Below are 18,862 nucleotides of genomic sequence, written 5' to 3'. Positions count from 1 at the left end.
AGGAGAAACTAGGTCTCCCAACTGTGGGTCCAGGACCCTTTCTACTCTACCTCACTGACTCATTTATAGCTTGAAGTTTTGTATTTAGCTGAAGGCAGCAAGCAAAGTCCTATGAAACAACTCATGAATACTTAAAGGAACTTGCCATCAAGTGTAAATGAGAATAGTACAGGGAAGACCTGGTGAAGCAATAGTCAGAAAGCAACATTTTGAGTATGGAATTCGAGTCAAAATTTGGAGGATGAGAGGAGAGATCGTGTTCCAAGGGTGAGGAACGGCAAATGTATATACTCATATGGGACAGTGAGAAAATTGTTGGAGAGCAGGAATGGGGTTAGAAAGCAGAATTTGCTTGACTCAGAGAATCCATTCTGGGCAGTAACTAGATTGCTGCTTGGCGAGGAATGAAGTGGGAGGCAGAGGAAGGACAGAGAGGGAAGGTGTTAGCCGGGCTATTAGGCATAGCTGGTAGGGAGTGGAAGGTTCACTAGATTCTAGTGACTAAATATAAGCTTCACGAGAGCAATGATTTTCTTTTGTCTGTTTTGTTCACTGTTGTACCCTACGTGCCTAGAAGAGTGCCTAGTGCATAGTAAATATTCAGTGAGTATTTGCTGAATGAACAAATAAATGAATGAGTGAAATATGGGCACCAACTAGACTGAAGTTCCTGACCAAAGGAATAATGTGATAGAAACAGAGTCCAAGGAAGAATATTTTTGTAAATGTGTAAAGGATGGTCTCAATATTTCAAGAAACAGAGACAAATCCATCAATACGGAATGACATGATGAAGACTTCAACCAATCAGTCAATCAATCAGAAGCACAATCACAGGAAGAGAAAGGACAGAAGGAAAATAAATGGAGGGAAAAAGACATCATGTGGACTTAGATCTGCAAGCACAACGATATCTGATACCTCTTGTGAGTCAATGGAACACAAAGGGAAACTTCAGAATCATTTTTGTTCAAACTCCATTTTTTTCCATTAAAAATGGATACCTGTGAAGTTAAGCACTAAATATTTTTATATTTTGATATATAGAAACGGCTTCAGAATCTCTTATGAAACACTGCACTGTAATTTTTAAGTGTAATGTGTCATAGTTTAGGTAAACACAGAGCTGTTTTTCTAGAGCATCTTTGGAAGTTTTTTTTAAATTGTGGTGACTTTTCACTATAAAATAATGGCGACAGTAGAGCTGACTAGATTGGTAATGCAAGCTTATGTGTTACTGATGGTTCTGTGTGTAACTCTTCCAGGGTTCAGCTATCCTATTTCATGACCATCGCAATTACTTCCTCTACAGTGCTTCTCTCAACTGGACCCTGCCATTCAGTACGGAGTGACCCTTATTTCAACCAAGCATTGGGAAATAAACTGAATTGCTTTGATGTAAAGAATTATTTCCCTGATTTTTATAAGTGAGTGTTGATAACACATTCTGTATTATTCGAGAGGCCTACTTAAAAGCCAAAACCATTGATCTGAGTATTTAAATTGTAGCATTTGCAGCACCTTAGATGAGCTAAGGTAACTGTTTTCTACTTGATGAATGACAGCAAGAATTAAACTGCAGTAGCTGGCATATGGGAAATTGCTGAGAATGAAGAGCCCATATTTTGGCTGACATGCTGTTTGCCGCTTTCAATTCTCCTTTTATTTCATCAAGTTCACATGAAGGAGAGAAAAGGCACTGAGTGACGTCCAGAACAGTTATAGCACCTTTCTTTTTCCCTCCTGCAAAAAAGAATAACTTTCTTTTCTTCCCTTTATCTACCGATATCTTTCCCATCTCACAAGTTTCATTCCTTTGTAATGACAGATGTTCTGTAAGTGGTCGCTGTTGTTACATGCACTGACCTCTCTTAGAGGTGAAGCTTTAGAACTTGAATGGAGCCTTCCTATCTTTGAAACTGCCATCGCCCATTGTTGCCCACAATTCATCACCAACACATCAATACAAAAATCACGGATCAAATAGGGAGATAAAAATGACTGTCTTGGAAGCTAGGGTGAAAACCTGGCGGGGGGTGGGGAGGAGGACCATAGAAATAAAAATCCTCCTCTCTCAGAAATCTGCTTCTCTGTTTCATCCTTTGACTTATTATATGTTTATGTGTAAACATTATGTGAGTCTGACCGTCTCCTTCTTCCTTTATATACTCTATGGCTTTATATGATGGTTCAAAGCTCAGACTCTGGAGCCAGACTCCCTGTGTTCAGATTTTAGATCTGCCACTTTCTAAGTGATGTTGGGGAAGTTATTTAGCCGCTTTGTGTGTTACTTTCTTGAAATGTAAAGAGAGAATAATAGTATATAGACTCTCTCTCTTAGAGCTGCTGAGAGCATTAAATGGGTGGACCAATTTAAAGTGCCCATGACATTGCACGGTATGTGATGCACCATATAAGCGTTAGTTGCCATCGTCATGTCGTATTACGTGCAGATTTTCACAAGAGTACTTTCAAATGAATAAATTTCTGTTATATTTTTTTCCTCATTATAGAGGTTAAGGTACTCTATGTCCAAATTTGGGAAACTTAGAAGAACTATAAAGAAGAAAAATAATCTCCCTTCCGTAATCTCACGACCCAGAGGCAGTACCGACTCCCAGTGTTGAGTGCATTCGTCCTCTTCTACCTCCCTCCACTAGCACCTCTCCTCTCGACACAGAAGCAAACACAAAGTACTTTCATAAAGAGATGTGAATTAGGCAAAGCAACAGATTAGAAAGCAGGAAGCCTGACTTCCAGTCCCTCCACCGCCTATGTCACTTAGGTGACCCTGGGCATTTCACTCCCTCTCTCTGCTCTTTGCCCCTCCACTGAACCACTGCAAAATGAGAACAGCAAGAGCTTCACTCTTCCCTCCTTACAACAAGGCTGAGACGCCTTCATTAACTTCTCAAGAGAATGTTGCTACACAGAAAAGGGCAAAGTACAAAATAGGTGTGTACAGAACAGCTAAGGGTTTAGTTTACAGAGGATGTGGTAACACAATCTGAGGAAGCAAAAGGCAGGCAGTTGCTCTAATCTCTCCTTGCCTGTGGGAACTATGGAGAGGTCTCCTTTACATTGTTAATTACAATGTGTTATGGTATTTAAAGAATGTCCTCAGTTATGCATTTAGAATAATGCCGAAGAAAGAATTCCATAATAAAAATTCATTAGTTTTATCATTTTTTGAATAACCCTGTGATAAACCAAGAGAGAACACTATGAAGTCAGGATAGCTGTGCTCCTCCATTTGAATTCACTCTAATGTCTAAATACCTATGTCTCTTGTGGTTATAAAACAGCACCATTCTAATCTCATCTGAACCCTCAAGTATCATCTCCATACTGAGCAAATAAATGATTCATTTATTCAAAATAAATTATTCTGAAATTGGGGGCTTTACATAAACATATGAAATATTACCTATTTGTGCTAGGAAAATGAGGGGAAATGTTCCCATTTTAATTCGTTTCTGGCCTTTTTTTGTTCCTAATCTTTTCTTACCTGATGTTGAGAGACTTTTTCCGCAGCTCGCTCCACTTGAAGTTCATGTTATCCAAACGTCTTTGTAACACGACCGCGTCGTCAGAACCTTCCAGGGATCTCAGGATTTTTTGGCCATTTTCATCCAGGTTGTGATAGATATCTGTGTGAGCTTCGATTTCTCCTTGGAGGTCCTACAGGGCATCAGGGAGAAGAACACATGCAGAATTACCAAACAAAAGAGACTGCCTGTGACTGTGAATTTGAAGAGCTGCAAAAAAAATAGACTATTAGTTCAAAAGGCATTTCAATTGGTTCAACTAACAAGAAGATACACCTCCAACTCACTTTTCTCGGTGTATCATCTCTTTATGTTATTATGTAGATTGAAAATGGGCATCTTACTAGTTATAATAGATTTATTCCTTGAGATTATGAATTGGAGCATAATACGCTTATAACTTTATAAATTTCATAACTTATGTCTTCCAGTCCACAGACAAAATACATTGCTTTATGGAAGTGATAGGAAATAAAACTCCGTGACAAAGTGCACCCCAGTGCCAATCATTGTACTAAACTATGGGTCAAGTCATATTTTCCAAGCACATAGTTATCTGTAGAATTGACTCTGACCACACAAGCATGGAGAGACTAACAAACAAGGTTGTACTTGGTCCACAGCACTAGCACATTAATGGGATTTGATCATAGGAGAGAATCTTCTTGACAATACACATTAAGTTCACCTTGGTAAAACAGCATCGTACACTTATTACAGCATCATACATTTATTTCCCATTTAAAATACCATCACATTTTTAGGCTCGACAGGTGGAAAGTCCATAGGACTTTGGTAAGAGTTATGATAAGAAGTGATGACTCCAACCTCATTTGGATATACACAGATCAAGAAAATTATCATAGTAGAAGAATCTGACCTTTACATGGTATGTCTTCCTGTGTAACATTTTCAGCTTGAACCGGGGACTACAGCAGTGATCCTGTTGCATAGCAATCCTGAGAAAACCCAGCGACTGAAAGAGCCCTGCTTTAAAATGCCAACTTTGCTTACATTCTGTTGACAGAATGAATTTCAGAGCACAGGCCTCGCCAGTCAATAATAATAAACAGCCACTCTGTACTCCTCACTAAACGGTAGCCAGGCCTGTGGGTGTGGGAGGGACCTCAAAGAGAGGAGGCCTGGAATATGCAACTGACAGTTTATATTAAACAGCCAACTTTTCTCATCAGTTTGCCATTATAAGCCAGAGACATTATAAATTCATTTTATATATGTGTTTCCCTCCTTGTTCCCAACAGAACGGTCAAAGCCAAAGGAACATTCTTTAGAGAGCTGCCGGGTACCAGCATTCCTTTCTGCCTACACAATGAATGGAGGCTTTGTACATTATCTGACTTGCTTTTAGAGATTTGTATGCTTCTGTTCAACAAGTTTAAAAATTCATTCTGAAGCTCCGAACAATTGGATTGATCTGTGTAACTAGAAAAGTCCCCCCCCCACCCCAATGTTCTAAAATTGAATTAAATTACTCTTCTAAAGTAAGGAAGGAAAAGTGGCAGCAATAACATGTTACAAAGTCTGAAGAACTGGCCTGTGTCCTCAGTCACAGCCTCTCAGATGCAGGACTTTGAATGTTGCTGAAGTAAGGTAGATGGACGATGAATGTCTCCTGTCACTATTTTAGGCAGCCAAAGTATCACTGATGGACTCTAAAGAGAATTCTGTCTCATTCTCTTCGACTGGAAGACAGGAGGGGAATATGGATAAACCACATCTGAAGTTGAAGGAACAGGAATACTAGAACAGATCGAGGAGCATCTATCTTTATCCCATCAGCAACAGGCTTGCTCTGGAAGGAAACAGCCTGATTCTGAAACTAGCTGATGTGGTAGAAAACCAGTATTGGGCTTCTTGCTGAATGAAGTTTGATCAAATATACATCCAATTTGTGTTTGTGTACCTACATGGGAAAACATACCCTACTGAATTTGCCACTTTCTTTAGTGAAAGAGAAAAGTGAGGTTAATATATCTAAATAACTCAGGACTAAAAACCGAACAGATTCAAGTTATCAAGATAATGTCCCCACTTCTCCCTTTTACTTTACTCTTCTTTTTGTTGTATTTGTTTGCTACCTAAAACTTTGCCTCAGAGCACATTCTTAAGGAATTAAGACCAAACCTTTTGTTGTCAACAAATTAAGATATTTTGACTAATACAATCAGCTTTCTACATTAGCATGCATATAAATTATAGTACATTTGAATTTTTACATCCTGCATTTATATCAGAGACCCAGGCTCAATCAATAGTTCCTTAAGATTATGTGTATCGTGAAGTCATCAATACTTTGCTGAATAAATGAGAGGTCTTCCCAAGCATAAATAGGATGTTGATTCATGAATTTGCTAATTTTCATCTTTGCCATTTACATTGCCCTGAATTTAAACATCTTTGTTGTATCATCGAAAAAGAAATGAATATAAAATTGATACACCAGTATTTGTCTAGGACCAGTTATTTGCCTAGCCTTAGCCCTGTGGGAAATCTAAGAAGAACGCAGGAGACAGTTACTTTTTCTATAATCTAGTATGCGCTTTTTATTTAAGTCATTCATATTACCAGCTACACACGGAGAATTCCCTACCACATCTCATACATACTCGGATTAAAATTTCTCCCCTTGGAAGTTCAGAAACGGCTGAAGTAAAGTCTTAGCATTGGCAGGAAGGTAACTCTTAATTCAGTATTACTTCTCTAGTTCATGAGAGTAGTTTCGAGCAACAAATGACACATATATAGTAAAGGATTTTACAGCTTACAAAGCACTTACACATGTATTGCTTCGGTTACCCCCACGCCTTGCCCTGTGAAGTATATCACATTTTCCCTGTTTTACAGATGAGAGCACTGAGGCTCTGAGATGTCTGACTGACTTGCCAAAAGTGTTCAGTGTGGGCAATGGATCCAGTTCTTTTGACTCTAGAAGATCTTAGCCTGTCTCCACATACCATTTGCTATATGCATTGGCTATAACAGACAGCAGTTACTGAAGCTGAACAAGGCTACGGCTAACAAGGGGAAAAAACAACTATTGAGGTAAAAGCACACGCAAAGGCGGCATTACTGATTTTGATTAAAATTTACCCATGTGGATTGATCTGTTCAAAAGGAAAAATGGAATCCTGACTACCTTTCACTTTTCATTTTGCAATTGGGCATCTGGGACCACCTGTGAACAAAAATTATTTGCACTGAAAAGGTCTACTACAAAATATCCCTGCTGCCAACAGAAATTCTCCCATCAGTACTTCATTCCTTTGTCTAAAATTGCCATGTGAACATTACAGGAAGTAACCACCTGACATATCAGCATAAATGTAGTCTGGCCATGTTCCTTTGGGATGGCGTGCTGGTAGGGATTCCCTCAAGCTACAGGACTCGGGTAGATTGCTCTAAAATGGAGGTGAGTATCAGTGAGGACCACAAGGCTTTCTTTAGGAAATTAGCATGCTGGAGTAGAGACTTTTTAGTACAAGTAGGCAGCATGAGTCCTAGGTGGGGAGGGAGACATTGACAGGGCAGGTAGGAAGGAATACACTCACATTTGCATAAAGTTATCACCATGGCATTTATTTTAAGATTAACCTTAGACTCAGGGGCCCCAGAAAAGCAGGAGGCTGGAATGGAGAATCAAGTGGAGTTTTCAGAGGAGACCCAATCTGGACAAAAAGTAATTTTCACAGATGTTTTTGAGTAATTTTATCTCACTTCTGACTTAACTAGAAAAGATCACTCAAGCCTTAGCTGCTACATTCAAGGCATGTTTTCTCTTCTTTGCATGATTGTATTCCTTAGGAAAAACAATAACTAATGAATAGGGAATGAAAAGGATTTGTTACATAACAACAGAAGCAGCAGCAGCAACAACATACGCAAGCCTCCCTTTACAGCACACACTGTCCGAAGCACTGTATACACATGAGCTCCTTTAATCCTCTCAGTAACTCTCTAGGGTAGGCATGATTAATATCTTCTCTTTACACATAGGAGAATGAAACTACAGAGAGGTTCAGTAAAAAATGCACAAGGTCACACAGCTAATAAACCATGCGGCGAGATTTCAAACCCAGGCCGCTGGACTCCAGCGACTGGGCTCTTACCCACTAGGCTATATCACCTCTGAGGTTTTTTCCTATTAATTAAAAAATGTTTCCTATTAATAATACTCCTGCCTAAATTTCAGCCAATCTAGCACTGCTATTAGACAAGGCAGACCTACATTGTTTTCAGTACCAAAGAGTAATTTTATGGTCTTATTAATAGGGAGACTGTTAAACATATCTGAAGCAGTGGACAGATATATCCAACACAACAGGAGAGAGGGCATAAAATCAAATGGGTGCCAATGGAAAAATAACACGCAGCTCCTCCCCTCAGAAAGAGACATGTGGCCTAGAGTTACGTATAATTCCGGAGCAAATTTCAACTGTGAATATCAAGAAAGTTCAGATGTGAGGCAAGCAATATGCTTGTAGCAGAGCAGTATTAGGAGTAGGGAGTATTGTGTTTCCTGGAGACCATTTTCAGATCTCACCATTCCTTCCTTTCTGAGCATCTAGCCTACTTCTGTCACAAGTGCCCCTTCTCAGCCTCCAGGGAAAATGAATGGCAAAGCGCAGTTAAATAGACATAGTTCGGATCTCTTCCTTCTCTCTCCCTAATTAGCTGCGTAAGTTTAAAGACTCTTTAATCTCCCTGGCTTCACTAAATATTAAATAATAAGACCTACCTGCTGGGTTGTTTTGAATACTACACAGAATAATTTTTGTAAAATACTTTGAACATCATCCAGAACACGATAAGCCTTTGATAAGCAACAGCTAACGTAAAGATTTCTATTGTAAGAGAATCAACGTGGAAATAAAGTGATAGGAATAGACTTTACAAAGTCATGGAACTTGGTTTGAGCCTTGAATGACAGAGAGGATCGAGAGACGTGAAGGGAAGAAGAAGATGGTGTTCCAAATGAGAAAAGCCTGGAAATGGCAGAAACAGTGGATTGGATTATGAGCAGGGACAGTGAAGTGTACAAGCTGATTGGAATGGACAATGAGTGTTGGGAAGAAACAGGTAGAATATAGTCGAGGTCCTTAAACTAAGTAGGATAAAGACCTTCTTTCAGGAAGCTCCTGAGAAGAGAAGTTTATAAAGAAAAGTACAGGACAAAGATGAGACTACTGAATATTAAATTTGTACCATCTCATTTGACAGTAGAATGATCCATGGTGATCATAAGTAGTAAGACAACCAGAGAAGAATGTGAAAAGTTATGGAAGCCTTACTTTTATATGACGAAAAATAAGGAAGATGCCAAGAATTAGCTACTGCTACACCCCTCTTTTTATTATCTCAACAAATGGTTATGATACTATTCCAAACATCAAGGAGAATAGATGCCACATATTCTCTTTCCTATGTATATGGAATTATTTGTCTCTAAAGAAGAACTCAGCAAATGATGACCTCCTCATCTTGAATATAACCGAGCAGTAAGCAATAAAACAAAACAAACAAAAAGATGTAGGAAGAATAAGTGACCAAATGTCCCTACAAAATTCATTACAGACATACCATCTCTAACCTTTTCTGAAAGCAATTAGTATGTGAATACAGATAAGGTCATTAGTTCCTCTTTACTGGGAACTTTTGCTAATTCAAATAAGTTTGATAGGGGAAAAAGGTGATGATCTGATTTCTAAGAACTTAAAAGGTCAGAAACAGAAGATCCAAAATAGGAGAGAAGTTATCCTTAAGGGCTAAACTGAGAGCAGCAAGCACTGACACCTGACAGAGAACCAGAAAGGTGTAAAAGCAGCTGAAGGCGCTCAGAGTTGACCAGGGTCACACAGTGTGGAAACTAATAGCCCTTCATATATTACTAGCCCTTGAAGGCATCGCCTAACTTTAAAGCAAAGCAAAATAATTAATGTTAATGATCCTGAATGAGCCAGAAAAAGGCAGATTTATGTTCAGTAAACTCCATTTAAGAAGAAAGCAGTGTATGTAAAACTCTTTACATGAACTGATCCTACATAGTTATTCTGAAAAGGTGTTGATGCTTCAAAGAAGTTAAACAAAACAAAAACAAACGTGTAAAAGTAAAACTCCCTTAGCTTCGTTATCCAAAATGATTTGTTAAATATGGGCTCTAAGTACGTGAAGTTTTGGAGTACACACACACACACACACACACACACACACACACACACATTCCATTATGAGAACAGAAATTGAGAGTAAATCTTTAGAAACATTTATAGCAATCTAAAAATAAAAAGCATGGGCTTGCATTTTGTGTGTCTGGTTTTTGTAATTTTTAAAAGTAACTTATTGCGTGTTACAAAAGTATCAGTCTGTTATGGACTGGAAATTAAAACTAGGAAAACAAAACAGAATTATCCTTCTTAATGGATTTTTTTTGAGAGGCACCCATATAAAGAGACTGGACCCACAATCTTGACCTTATAAGGATTCTAATCTAACTGCCAGAGGTTCCTAACTCACACAGGAAATGCAGCTGGATACAGATACACAGTGGGTATGACTCCTTTTTTCTCTTCTATATGTGGCCATTGCAATTCTTTTAAAAGCAGGAGAGTTGTCTTCCCAAGAGAAACAAGAGTTAATTTGAGGACTGCTGTTTGGCTTGGAGCCTGGTTGCTCTAGGTAGATAAGGAGTGTGTTTTCAGGTCCACTGTGCTGCAATGCATCTGAAATGAGCAGGTATGGATTTAGGAGTCCACAGGCTTTGCTTTAAAAATGGCTGTTATTAAGGTCCTCAGAGACTATTATCCTGCAGGGTTTGTTGTCTTTGCCTTCATATCTTGTTCAAAAATTCTCACACTTAAGCACTAGAGCAGTGGAGAGAAGGGATCTGTTCTCCTGCTTCAGTACATTCCCAGGTGCAAAGCTTTATTTCAAAATCTAATCTTTAAAAATGCCTGGCCTAGGGTGGATTACCCTGGAGGAAACAGAGCAAAATCCCATTTGTCAGACTGCCTAAAGCAAGCCCAAAGCCTGGTAACACGTGATGCTTTCTCTCCTTGTCTCACCCCCTGGTTTACTCTATTCTGAAAATTACCTTTTAAAATTGAAGAGTTCATTTCAGATATACTAGGTTGGATGTAAGACGGGACGTACCTTTTCGCTTCTACATATTGTTTTTCCTAGTTTATTTTTATTCTGTCACAGTGCAAAACAGCCTGCGTACTGATTCATCACACAAACATGCATTAGGTGCCTATTTTAAGTCCCATATTTCAATAGGAGCTGTGGGAATACATATGATGTAAGAAAGGTGTAGTCGCAGGCCTTAATTCCTTCCTTCATCTCTCCCTCCCTTCCTCCTCCTCTCCCCTTTTCCTTTCCTTCCTTCCTCCCACTGCAGTGGTGAAAAAACCCCAAAGCTTTGCCTTTTTGATGTTCACGGCATAAAAGGATAAGTAGGATCAACGGGGGGGGGGGGGGGGGGAATACGGTAAACAGATAAACAGATGTTCAATAACATAAGGAAATGCTCTGGAGGTAACAAACTGGGAGGGGGGCGGCTACAATGAGGATAATAGTGTCCCTGTGGTGGTGACGGGGTGCTCTCTGCTTATGGTGGTCAAGGAACACCTCTGTGAGAAGGTTCAGTGTCAGCTGAGACTTGAAAGATGAGAAGACACCAGTTATAGGAAAACCCAAGGGCACAGAAGTCCTCCCAAGTAGAAGGGCGGACCTTTGCATCAGCTCTGTGATAGGAAGGATCTTGGCTAGAACTTACTGAGAAAGAAATGTGGCTGGAGATGAGGTAAGAGAGGCTTCAGATAACGTGGGGCCTTGAAGTCCCATGCTAAGGAGTTTGAAGTTTATTTCAAGTGCAATGGAAAACAACAGAAGCTTTTAAAGCAGGGTAGTGACGTGATATGATTTAGGCTTTAAAAAAATCACTACATTGCTATGTGCAGATTAAAGAAGGCAGGACAGGAAATAAAAAGATCAGTTAGAGGCCAGGGCCTCTAATCCGGGCAAGAGATAGTGGCCTGGACTAGAGTGATTGTAGAAGAAGTGGACTGATGTGAGATATAATTTGGATGTTGGATTTCTTACACATACTAATGGATTGGATGACAAGAGTAAAGGAAAGGGATATCTCAATGATAACTCCAAATACGTAACTTGAACAATAAATGGATGGTAGTGTCATTTACTGAGATGGTGAAAGCTAGGGGGGAAGGTCAGTTTTGGGTTCTAGTCACATGTTATGATTTAGAATGACTATGAAACACTCGAGTGGGGATTTCAAACACATAAGTGAAACTCAGGGTGGGGGTCTGAGCTGGCTTTAAGAATTTGGGATTATTTGGCTCACAGGAATGGGTAAGCATACTGAGGGAGAAAGAAATGAGAGAGAAGAAGGGCCCTTGGACCACATCCTGAGGACCACCAACATTCAGAGGTTACGTAGGGGTAGACAACCTAGCAAAGGAGACAGAAAAGGAGACACTAAAGGAGTAGGAGAAAAACTAAGAAATTATGGTGTTATAGCAACCAAGAGAGGGGACACGGTTTCAAAAAGGAAGGAGCAGGCAATAGTGTCAAACACTGTTAAGAGGTTGGTTCCGTTAGAACAGAACATCGTCTACTGGATTTGGCAACAAGGAAGGTCACTGGTCACCTTGATGAGAACAGTTTCAGAGGAAAGGAAGAAATAGATTTAAGAGTAAGAAGACTTAAGGAGGTTAACTGAGTACACAGAAGTATCGAAAAGCTGGGCTACCAAGTTTAGATGAGAAATAAGACAGCACCTGAAGGGGGATGAAGGATCAAAGGAGGGTTTGGGGGATGATTTTTTAATGTTTGTTTTATGTTTAGAGCTTATGCTCTAGGTGGGATGAACCTGATTTGAAGCAGCTAAGGAAGAGTCACCAAGGTCCACATAGCTAAAGAGTGCATAAAGACAAGAGTATGTCTTAAAGTCTCGAGTGGATGCGGTAATTAACACAGACTGGGAGAAAGTATTGCACAGTGGAAATGCCCAGTCTTTTGTGTCATGAGTTAAGATGCTAAATTCCCCCACTGGCTAGCTATGTGATTTGGCACAAATTATAAAATACTTCAAAGCCTGTTTTTTTTTCATTCACAAATAGGGCTAATAATATCTGCCTTATAAGGTTTTGGCAAAGATTAGATGAGGCGATGTGGGTAGAGCATCTAAATGCTAACTTACTGCCTGATCTCTTGAGGGCCTTCATTAAAATGGTATCCGTCTAGACTCCTCTCCCCTTCCTCCACAACTCCAAGCTTGACAGCAAAGAAGACACAAGGCCATTTCAAGGAAAATGAATACCAAATGCACAGAGATGAGAGCCAGAAGTGTAGGCAGGATCTAAGACCGAGTGGTGCTGTGAAGAGTCAACAATGGGGTTCAAAGGGTACAGAGCGAACATGGAGAGCTTTGAAAGCAGCCTGGAGATTACATGTGATCCTATAATGATAAGATTTCACTGTAGCTCCCAGTGCAGACACGACATAGTCAAAAAAGAATTTGAAAATGATTATTTAGGGGGCAGTTTTCAGGGTAATGGCAGCAGGGAGAGAACGGAGACAGGAAGTTTGACTGACAGGCAGCCTCAGCCATTCATGAACCAATAAAGCGGTGGCTCCAGAAACAGGATGTGAAGAAGAGGGATGCTACGTTCTTCGAGTGCTCACAAATTATAGAAATAGCAGCATGTGTGACTCAATTTCATCCCTCTCTTGCTTTACCTTTGGAAGGTAGAATTCGGCCAAGTGATAGCTACTCACAAAAGCATTTTAAAGATAGAAATGTTATTTTGTTTCATAAGGAGTAAGACAAACACTATATATGCTGTGTTTCAAACACACATACACACACACACTCACCCCTTGGTGGCAAGTAAATTACAATGACAAGGCAAAGGTCATTTGACAATACCAAAGCTGCATATAGGACCAGGAGACTCCTATCTAAAATATATCCAATTAGTCATTCCCAAAATATGCAAGAGTAAGTTTTAAAGGACACAAAACCCTGAGAAAGGGTAGTGCATTGGTCGTTTTTAAAGCTAAGATGCCATGGACCCAGTGGGGAACTAATGTTCGTATTCTTTTGGCTCAGTACTTGAGTTACAAAATAGAATGGCATGCCTTCATAATGTTGGTGATGGAAGATAAAATAAGTCCTTAGACAAGCTGAGCTTTCTTTTTTACTAATATATCTAGAATTCATTAAAAAAACCCCATACTGTGTTGCAATACTTTTTCAGATACTGTTATGGTGCTTCATTGCTCATAACTGGGCGAGCATTTCCTACATGAGACATCTTTCAGATTACTGCCAATGGTAATCCTGAAAGGCCTTCACACTTAAATTCTAGACTGCACATTTAATTCATAGAGACAACCACATATGAAAAGTCTACAATGTTGAAGGTACTTCCCATTTTGTATTATGCTGCATGTGCAGGAATTGGCCTGTTTGAAGATAACTATTCTCATCTGAGAACGACCAGATGGGCCTTTTTGACACTGAAACATTTATAGCTGCAGAGCCATGATGAGGGGTGGGGGTGAGGGTGGAGTAGAGGGATGAAACGTGGCAGGAAACTAATACGTAACATCCTTTACATATTCTTTACATCAGCTCTACGAATTAGGCATTCTCATTCCCTGAGGAAACTATAATTTGGAGAGATGAGGTAACTCCACATCCCACAGTTCTGATGTGGCAGAAGCAGGATTACAGTACAGATCTGTCTGAATTTATGTTCTTTTTTACTGCCCCCCCCCATTCCTCCCCCACCTCTCACATAGAAAGCAAGTAAATTCTGACTTGGGCTACATGTAATGCAACACAATAATTAACTCATCAAGGCATATGTGAGATATCTGGATTGAGAAGCATATTGTGATGCTCTCAGTGGAAGAGCTAGGCAGTGGAATTATTCTCCAGTTAGGTATTAACTTATTTATTCCTACTCAGTCAACTAAGAACTAATACCTTCATCATTTTCAATGGCTTTAAATGAACAGAATATATTCTTATTCTTAAAATAGGCAACTAACTTCCCATGGATCACCACACATCTGGCCATATTTATTTGTACAATTTGTCTATATTATGTATAGAGTTAAAAGTCAGAAAAGCTCTTATTTCCTGAATCTCTTGTCACAGAGCAATTTTTTTTCCTCTAGAGAAACACTGTAGTTCAAGATTGTATATTAGAAATAAGCAATTAGTTGATGTCAAGTCTCATCTTATCCCAACAGCAATCTGTAAGAGGAAGGCAAGAACATATGGCAAAGTGCCATAATTATTTTTGATAATACACTAGAAATCATAACAGCCATGTAGCTAATTTCCTCTGGCTTGTTTTAATTATAGATGTTGTAAATGCAGAACAACAACTTTATTCCATCTCCCACCCCACCTCCCAAAAAAAACCCCTCGTAATATCCTACACAAGCATGAAACAACCCTACACTGAGGCAATTGTTTAGGAAAGGTTAATGATGTAATAAATCTAAGACATTTCTATATTTTCTTTCACTTTAAATAGGAGGACAATTTCCAAGTAATTTACAAACACACATTGGGCACAATTGTATGCATTTGTGGGTACTCTTCAGTCTAAAGCTTAGAAATATTACCTTTAAAATGAATTATAGGTATCCACAAAGTTTGAATGTTAAAGAAGGTTCTAGAATCATGATGTTAACTAAAGTCCTGCTGACATTACTGGGTCTGATTCCCTGGTGTTCTCTGGTGAGTTAATTTCTATCTACTACCAAGTAGAGCATATTACTTCTTCTGGAGAGTGTAATGGTTTTTCTGTGCCTTGGGAGTTACTTCACCCTATTTAGCTTTCTTCTCTCATGGAATAGGGTGGACGGTGATGGGAGAGAACAATTACTATTTTTTCAGTATATGAGGAAAAGGAAAAAGAAAGGGATATGTACATGCACATTAAAATAAAGGTAGGTAACACGGGCATATCTGCCAAAGGAAACATGACACAGATGAGAAAAATAAATTTAAAAACCTATCTGGTAAAATAATTTGGATACTTTTCTCATTCCTAGAACCTACTCTGCTGAGGCCAGAAATTCACTCGTGAGTTTTCTATTATGTACCTACTAATCCTACCCAAAGCATTCAGTTCAGTTCAGAACATCTTACTGAAAAAAATCCCAGGGCATTGTAGGCCTTTGGCCATGAGACGCTTCTTTCATCTCAGAACATACAGATTTAAAAAACTATCACCAGAAGAATAAGGTTTGGGAAAGCTTAGGTCTTTCCATGCCCATAAGATAAATTATGTAAGTTTTCATAAAGAACTAGAACAGAGAAAAGGATGTCTTTGCAGATTATTTCACAGCATAAGAATTTTTACATGGGTGCTACATGGTAACATCTGTTACAGAACAGTACAAACCTGACTCATAGTGCTCTGAAGTAAGAAAGGAAACTTTTCAGTTGAATTTCATCATTGTCATTGATCTTGATTATGAATGAAGAAGTCTAGTTACCCCAAAAAAGAGAAGTGGTAAACAGGTCATGTTCACAGTGCTTTACCATGGACAAATGTTTTTGGTCCACTCTTCTCAGAAAGGGATAGAGGAACTGCATCACTGTAGGGAATCTCTGCTCAAATTTCTGATATAGTTTAGACTTTAATAGAAAAAAAAAAACCCAACAACCTCACCAACAGGGGACTGAGAAGGCAATGTGAGTAATATCTAACAATTAATGTTATCTTGAGTAGAAAATAAAGAGACCTGCTGAAAAAAGCCTTCTGCCTGGTTCTGTCAGAGTTCTATTCCTTTCTGGCTGATTATTCCCTTTCGTGGATCAGCAGAAATACGGGGGTCTCCCCTAAACTATATCTGAAAATACTCATAAAACCATAAGATGTTAGTTTCTTATTTCAAGGTGTCCACAGTCTCCTGAAAAGTCTTAAGCAAACACACAACCCAAATAACATGGAATACTGTTAAAGTGGAGATAGCCCTACGAGAACACAGAGCAATTAGCTTTATTGCCAAGATTAGCAGATGCCATCACACAAATGATGATATTTGAGTAGGGTCTTGAGGGATGAGTAGGAGCTGACCAGGAGAGAAGTAGGAGAATGAAATCTGAAGTAGAGGGAAAAGCATAAGTAAAGCTCAAGATAAGATGAGATGAGAATACAAGTCAGACCTGAGTAACTCTATGTGGCCAGAGGGAAAGGTCCATGGGGGGCAGGAGAGAGGGGTCTGTTTTCTCTCTGTCATCCACATATGCCTGTGAATGTGAGTTTTCATCATGTATTGGTGGTTTGTCTAGCAGAGTGGTTCTCAAACTTGAGTGAGCTTGAAAATCACCTGGAGGGCTTATTAAAACATAGGCTGCTGGGTCCCAACCCTGGAATTCATGATTCTGTACATCTGGGAGAGAGCTCAAGAATTTGCATTCTAACAAGTTCCCAGGTGATATTGACACTGCTACTCTAGGGATCACCCTTTGAGAATGAACCACTGGTCTAGCATAATGGTCCTTAATCTCCTGGAGGTCATGAATGCCTTTTTGAAAATGATGGATCCTCTCCTGAGACACCTGCACAAATATTCATAAACACAAAATATGACCTATAACTCATGGGCTTCTGAGACCCACTAAGAGGGATTGGAGAGCAGTAGCCTACCTCCAGCTCCAAGAAATACAAAATGAATTAATGAAGACAACATATCTTTCAAGTACTATTTTAATGGAAAACTGTCAGGAAAAAAGAACACATCAAAAATGTCACTACAATGTGATTTTTGCTTACTTACGCATCTTGGAATTAGTCACAGTGATCCCAGGCACAGAATGACTAGATCTGGGGAAGGGGGCACACCGAAAGGCAGCCCTTGAGTGCTACAAGGCAAGTCCTGTCACTCTAACCACTCTCAAGTGATGTGGCCCTTTCCCATTTTGACCTGCCATCTGCTTGGGAAATAAATATCAAATAAAAGAGGGGTTGGTGGGGAACGTGAAGGAAAAGGGGGGCATTCAGCCAGGGGCCAGGGGAAAGACACAGAAGTTGGTACCTCTGGGAAAGTGCAGCTATGGCTCTAGGATGAACTGGCTCAGTGAACCAGTTCAAGCTCCAAGAATAATTAAGAATGTGCTTACAAGGAAACTTTCGATCAGCTGTGCTATACAAAGATATGAGAAAATTCCTGCTGGAGAGAAAGAAAATTTTGACTTTACTCTTTACCTAAGAATCCTCCTCACATGCCTTCCGCAACCCAGCGGTATAGATACTTTTAAATGACCCTGAAAAGAAAGCAGAGGTGTTCTTTATTTCATGCAAAGAAAGCCATCACTCCTTTTTTAAAAATTAATTAATTAATTTATTTAATTGGCTGTATTGGGTCTTTTTTGCTGTGCGTGGGCTTTCTTTAGTTGTGGTGAGTGGGGGCTACTCTTGGTTGTGGTGTGTGGGCTCCTCATTGCCGTGGCTTCTCTTGTTGCGGAACACGGGCTCTAGGTGTGTGGGCTTCAGTAGTTGCAGCACATGGGCTCAATAGTTGTGGCTCACGGGCTCTAAAGTGCAGGCTCAATAGTTGTGGTGCACGGGCTTAGTTGCTCCGCGGCATGTGGGATCTTCCTGGAGCAGGGATCGAACCTGTGTCCCCTGCATTGGCAGGCGGATTCCACTGCGCCACCTAGGAAGCCCCAGCCATCACTCCTTTAAAGAACCTTAGGTCTGCTCGGCCTACACGCATGAAGTCAGGAACACGAGGTGAATATTTTATTATTCATCTCGGCAACTATGAATTCAAGTGATGGCTCTGGGGCTGGGGAAACAAAAGCCTGCTGAGCTAGAGATCAGAACTCTTCCTTCAGCTTCTCGAAAAAGTGATAGCGCTACAGGCCAGGCTCCCTGTAATAATCTGGGGAAAACACACCTCTGAGTCATGAAGCTTTTCTGTTATTGCACGGACTGTTTTGCCTAAAGCCAGGAAAACTCTCTCTGATGGTAACGTTTTAGCTGCTGATTCGTCTCCTCTGTCTTCGATTCTTCTCGGCAAACTTTTATTGGGTCTTATCATGGGCACATTTACAGAGCAATTTCCATAATGATAAAATCTCTTCAAATGAGATTTAAAATGTAATTAAAGGGCAGATTTGATGTGGTAAAGGTGTTGTCGTGCAGTGGCCATACATCATCATGCCAGAGAGCTCTCATTCAGCTACCTATGGCATGACCCCAATTTCACTCTGGTAAGATTACATTTCCTTGTTTCATGCT

General features: G+C 39.8%; 1 protein-coding gene across 5 annotated transcripts in view; it reads right to left on the bottom strand.

Moving 5' to 3' along the window:
* The window catches only part of DMD (dystrophin), a 1,940,210-nt gene that overhangs the window by 362,477 nt on the left and 1,558,871 nt on the right, over positions 1-18,862 (bottom strand). For all 5 annotated transcript variants that reach the window (XM_057717394.1, XM_057717395.1, XM_057717398.1 and 2 more), the window contains one exon: positions 3,509-3,681. In XM_057717394.1, coding sequence (XP_057573377.1) covers positions 3,509-3,681 — 173 coding nt within the window. The remainder of the gene's footprint in view (positions 1-3,508; positions 3,682-18,862) is intronic.

The sequence above is a fragment of the Hippopotamus amphibius genome, chromosome X, assembly GCF_030028045.1.
Source record: "Hippopotamus amphibius kiboko isolate mHipAmp2 chromosome X, mHipAmp2.hap2, whole genome shotgun sequence".
Lineage (NCBI taxonomy): Eukaryota > Metazoa > Chordata > Mammalia > Artiodactyla > Hippopotamidae > Hippopotamus > Hippopotamus amphibius.
Note: the sequence above shows the minus strand (reverse complement) of the source record. Positions and strands in the feature narration are given on the sequence as shown.